At 37.6% G+C, this 6,000-nt stretch overlaps 1 protein-coding gene across 5 annotated transcripts in view; it reads left to right on the top strand.

Annotated features, from left to right (window-relative positions):
- The window catches only part of DENND4C (DENN domain containing 4C), a 115,235-nt gene that overhangs the window by 51,640 nt on the left and 57,595 nt on the right, over positions 1–6,000 (top strand). For all 5 annotated transcript variants that reach the window (XM_081803012.1, XM_081803013.1, XM_081803011.1 and 2 more), the window contains 2 exons: positions 105–205; positions 534–752. In XM_081803012.1, coding sequence (XP_081659138.1) covers positions 105–205; positions 534–752 — 320 coding nt within the window. The remainder of the gene's footprint in view (positions 1–104; positions 206–533; positions 753–6,000) is intronic.

Here is a 6,000-nt window from a genome sequence, read left to right on the forward strand (position 1 = left end):
GACCAAAAATACCTTTTCCATTTTCTTTTTTAGTTTGATGTAAAAATTTTGCTAAGTAAAAAGAGATTATAACAGATTGTACTAGTTATGTTTTTATTTAATAGATCAGATGAAAAGAAGAACATGAACTGGAAGCAGCTTCCCAAAAAGCCATGCAAAAATCTGCTTAGTACCTTAAAGAAGTTGTATCCCCAGCTATCTTCAGGTAAATGTGCGGAGAAAGGAATATTTTTAATGAAAGAATATAAGAAAATTCTTAAATTTAAACATAATTTTGCTCTGCTTAGAAGGAATCTCATATCAAAACAAAATTTCAGTACTGAAACATTAATATTGTAGTTCATGATTTTTTTGAGTATGTTCTTTGTGTCCTGTCTGCTTGAGCCTCCCTGTTAGCTCCTGCCAGTGATCCCTTTACATTAATGAAGAGGAATTTCAGAAAGTCATGCGTTTTATTTTGACAACTTTCTTAATTGTTCAATCGTTACTTGTCTAATACTATATAGTAATGCCATTTTCTCTTCATTTGTCAGTTCACCGAAAAACTCAAGAAGGTTCGGCAATTGAGATGACGCCAATTGAAGCAGATTTCTCCTGGCAAAAGAAGACAACACAACTGGAGATGGAAATTCAAGAGGCATTTTTGCGTTTTATGGCATCTATTTTAAAAGGATATAGAACATATCTCAAACCAATCACAGAGGCTCCTTCAAATAAAGCCACAGCTGTTGATTCATTGTTTGACCGACAGGGTGAGTGGCATTGAAAATAAAGTTACTTTTCATTGAAATGAAAAATATTTCCTTTTTGGTACTGCTTCCCCCAAAACATTCACTATGTAAGTTCTTAGAAACGTATATTAAAATACAATGAACTTTTGTGTATTTGTGATCTAGCTCTATGAAGAATTCCTTTTAATTTTTATACTCCATTTTTCCCTGAAAAATCCGAAACTGGAGATATTTAATAACGAAAAGTCAAAGATGTTGCCTGTATTTACTGGATAGTTATCTTAGTAGAACATACCTGGCGATTTGCTTTTAGATGTTCCTCAGTTTTGCGTAATTCTTCGATTTATACATTCTTGGCTTTACAATATTCCCTAACAGTTAGTTTTTGGAATAAGGCCACCAGTTTTTAGAATTTTTGAAAAACATAGTTTTGTTTCAGGGAAAACACTATACTCATCTTTTTGATACTTGTATATTTTAGGGAATTACAAAGACTTTTGTTTTTACTCAGCTGTTCTTATATGTAGTAGCAACCTTACAAATACAATAATATTTATATGAAAATTATTTTATGTTTCTGTATTTTTACCCATTAGTTACTAAAAAAAAAAATCTATACTTTTCTAATAATCCTTTTGACTTTTATCATCTCAACTTCAGGATAACCTATCTCTTAAATATTTAGTCACCACTTACAAGTCTGACTAGTTATTAGATAGGGATATAAAGAAGTGTTAAGATCTAGCTCTATGGGATAGTAAATGGAAAATAAATCTAAAATGCTTTTTAAAATAGAATGTGTACTCAAGAAAACAGATTTTACACAATTAATAATTCATTGAGAAGTTCCCAAATTTAGAAAAAGGGAGCATTTTTCCAAATGAATATTTCAGAAGACTTCATGGAAAAAGAGCATGACTTTGAAGAGTGGGTAGAATTTAGATAAATGGAGATGATCAGGAAAGGCTTTCTAAAAAACAATATGCATTAGGGGTGCCTGGGTGGTTCAGTTGGTTAAGTGTCTGCCTTCTGCTCAGGTCATGATCTCAGGGTCCTGGGATTAGCCCTTTGTCGTGGGCTCCCTCCTCAGCAGGGAGTCTGCTTCTCTCTCTGCCCCTCCCCCCTCTCATGAAATCTTTAAAAAACAAAACCAATATGCATTAAAAGCCAAGTCTGGGGGTGCCTGGGTGGCTTAGTCGTTGGGTGTCTGCCTTCAGCTCAGGTCATGATCCCAGGGTCCTGGGATTGAGCCCCGCATCGGGCTCCTTGCTCCCCGGGAAGCCTGCTTCTCCCTCTCCCACTCCCCCTGCTTGTGTTCCCTCTCGCTGTGTCTCTCTCTGTCAAATAGATAAATAAAATATTTAATAAATAAATAAAAGCCAAATCTGAATAGAATTTCTCCTTTGCTATTTACCAAGCCTTTCTGAGGTTCTCTTTTCTTATTAATAAAATGGGGATGATACCTACTTTATGAGTGGTTGTGAAGATTAAATGTATGTGAAGTAACTAGTAAAATTACAGTACTCATGGTAACAGCTGTTACCATTAGTGGTAATAACAGAATGGAAGAAACCTCAAGAACAAATGTGTAAGGCCTGTGTATTAGTTTGTCATGGCTATGATAACTAAGTGCCATAGCTTGGGTGGCTTACATAACAGAAGTTTATTTTCTCACAATTCTAGAGGCTAGAAGTCTAAGATCAACGTGTTGGCAGGATTAGTTTCCTCTAAGGCTTCTCTCCTTCATTTGGGAAGATGGCCATCTCCCTGTGTCTTCACATGCTCTTCCTTCTGGGTGAATCTGTATCCAGATTTCACTACTTTTTTTTTTTTTTTTAAAGAGTTATTAGAAGGAGAGAGAGAGCATGGGGGGTGTGGGGAAGGGCAGAAGGAGGGAGAGAATCTCAAGCAGACTCCCTGCTGAGCACAGAGCCTGACTCGGGGCCCAATCCCATGACCCTGAGATCATGACCTGAGATGAAATAAGAGTTGGTCACTTAACCAACTGAGCCACCCGGGTGCCCCTAGATTTCTACTTCTTATAAGTACATTAATCATTGGATTAGAGCCCACCGTAATTACTTCATTTTGACTTAATTACTTATTTATTTATTTATTTATTAAAGATTTTATTTATTTATTTGACAGAGAGAGACACAGTGAGAGAAGGAACACAAGCAGGGGGAGTGGGAGAGGGAGAAGTAGGCTTCCCGCTGAGCAGGGAGCCCGATGTGGGACTCGATCCCAGGACCCTGGGATCATGACCTGAGCCGAAGGCAGACGCTTAACGACTGAGCCACCCAGGCACCCTAATTACTTCTTTAAAGACCCTATCTGCAAATACAACAACATTTTAAAATACTGAGGGTTAGGGCGCCTGGGTGGCTCAGTTGGTTAAGCGACTGCCTTCGGCTCAGGTCATGATCCTGGAGTCCCGGGATCGAGTCCCGCATTGGGCTCCCTGCTCGGCAGGGAGTCTCCTTCTTCTCTGAACCTCCTCCCTCTCATGCTCTCTGTCTCTCATTCTCTCTGTCTCAAATAAATAAATAAAATCTTTAAAATACTGAGGGTTAGGACTTCAACATAAGAATGGGGGGGGCAATATAAGAATTATGGATTTCAGCCCATAACAGCATGTTTGGTACAGTTTGACCACAGTGAAGAGCTTTAGTGGTTTTGTGAAAGATAAGGCTGAAAATAAGATTAAAACTCAGATTATGGGTAGTCTTAAGTGCCAGACTAAAAATAATGCAGTTTTTCTAATAGGCAGTAGTGGGTCACTAATTCATACATATTCTCTCTCTTTCTCAGTGGGAGAGTGGCATTACTAATGGAATTTAGAAAGATACTTAGTATCTGAGGCCTAAGATTTTTGTTGTTAACAGAAAGTATTTAGTGTAGTGAGGGCTACAGATATTAGACAGTAACACAAATACTAAGTGTATTTTACTAAATGTATTGTAAAGGAATGTATTGGCTATGGTGAGAATGCTAGGTCAGGGAAAGGTTCCCTGAAGAAGTAACAATTAAGCTTGGGCCTGAAAAATGAATAGGAATTACCTGTGGGTTTTGGATTAACTTTTTATTAGGGGGTACTTTCCGAACATGTATGAAAATAGAATAATGTACTCTCATATAGCATCTTTCAACTTCAGCAGTAGTAGTAATAAACATTTTGCCATTTTTGTTTCATCCTTCCCCCCCTTTCTTTCCAAATTCCAAATAGGACATCATTTCACCCATAAACTTTGAATTATCCTTTAGAATTTCCTAGATGTGTATGGTATGTGCTTTTGGCTGATCGTGTTCCCATGGTGCTATATAACATTTCTTTCATCATCTGTATTTCCTGTAAACTTGTGGTTGAATTAAGAGACATATGGTCCAATAGAGATGTAATGTGAGTCGCACATATAATTTAAAATTTTCTGGTAGCTATAGTTAAAAAAAAAAGCAATAGGGGAAATTAATTTTCATAATATATTTTTGTGACTTAAAATATCCCAAATGGTATTTCAACATGTAATTAAATTTTTGAAATTTTAATGAAATATTTTACATACTAAGGCTTTGAAGTCAGCATGTATTTTATATTTACAGCACATCTCAGTTTGGACCAGTCACATTTCAGGTGCTAAATTGTCACATGTGGGTAGTGGTTACTGAATTAAATAGTACTATTCTAGAGGCTGATGAGATTCAGGTTCAGTTTTCTTGGCAAATAGTGCCAAAAACACATGGTGTTCACTATTTCCTATTGCAACCCGCATACATGTCTGGCTGTCCCACTTTTAGTGCTCCTAGGATTGATCACTGTGTTTTAAGTGTTGTTAGCACATTCATTCATTAGTTTCCCCATCAGCCTTTCATTTAATTATTTTACTTTATTTTATTATTTTTAAAGATTTTATTTATTTATTTGACACAGAGAGAGAGTGCATGCACACAAGCAAAGGGAGTGGCAGGCAGAGGGAGAGAGAGAAGCAGGCTCCCAGCTGAGCAGGGAGCCGGATGTGGGGCTTGATCCCAGGACCCCGGGATCATGACCTGAGCCGAAGGCAGTCGCTTAACCAACTGAGCCACCCAGGCGCCCTCATCTAATTATTTTAGCAGCCTTTGCTCATCATCACCTAGATCCATTAGGAGAAGAAAAAAAAGGCTTTTTGTTACTACTTGTGAAGAATAATTTATTTCTATTTTGTTTAAGCATTTCTCAGCTAATTAGTATCTCAAGGGATGGAGTGAGGACCACAGCTTGTGGAATGCCCTGAAGCATCAAAGAAAGAAAGGCTGGAGGGAAAAGTGGCTCAAAAACCATGCTTGAAAATGGTGGGTGTGAGCCAAATCATGTAGGATCTTTTAGGACCAGTGAAGGGTTTCTGTCTTTAAGAGTAATTAGAAGCCAGTGAAGAATATTTAAGTAGGTAATAGGATCAGATTTGCATTTTTAAAAGATCAGTATTAAAAATTTTTTTTCTTTGCCTTCTGTGCAGAGATTGAATTGGAGGCATCCAGAGTCTGGATCTGCTAGTTAGTTGGTTATTGCATTGGTCCAAGTGATCATGGAAGTGACCTGGTTTAATTGACGGTAGTATGAGTAGAAGAGTGATGTTTTTTAGGAGGTAGATTGAATACAACTTGGTGATTGATATGGGATATAAGATGGAGATGTCAAGAACAGCTTTGAAATTTTTGTCTTTGTCAACCAAGTGGATGGATTGTCATGCCCTTTATTGAGAAAGGAAACAGCAGAAAGGGGAAGGATCTGGTTATTTGTTAAGGAAAGATTTTTAAAATGAGAGAGACTTGAGTGTGCTGATAAGTAGCTAATGGAGAGGGAAAATTGCCCTGAGAACACTAAAAGGGCTGTAGTCTCAGGCTCATGTGGTGGGCTTGGCCTTAGATAAGAGGGACACAGCCATTGTAGAAAGACAGAAGGAGTACCTGATAGCTGCGGAAAGTCATAGATTTTTGTAGTGAGATAATGATGGTAATTCTCTTAATGATTTTCATTTTCTCTGCAATATAAGGTGTGATCATTTAGAAATGGGGAGGGAACATGATAGGAGAGAATTAAAAAATTGGAAATAGTTGTGAAAGCATGGGTAAAGGGAAATTAAGTTGATTCCAGAAATTTAGTAGGGTTGCTAGTCAGGGATGAAGGTGTAAGTGTTCTGATCAGCCTAGTTGTGGAATTGTTTTTTTTCCCTTTTTGAGTTGTGCTCAGCCACACTGGTGTAGATCCAGAGAAAGCAGGCAATACATTCCT

The sequence above is a fragment of the Leptonychotes weddellii genome, chromosome 14 (assembly GCF_054177405.1).
Source record: "Leptonychotes weddellii isolate Sample4059 chromosome 14, ASM5417740v2, whole genome shotgun sequence".
NCBI classification, from domain to species: Eukaryota; Metazoa; Chordata; class Mammalia; order Carnivora; family Phocidae; genus Leptonychotes; species Leptonychotes weddellii.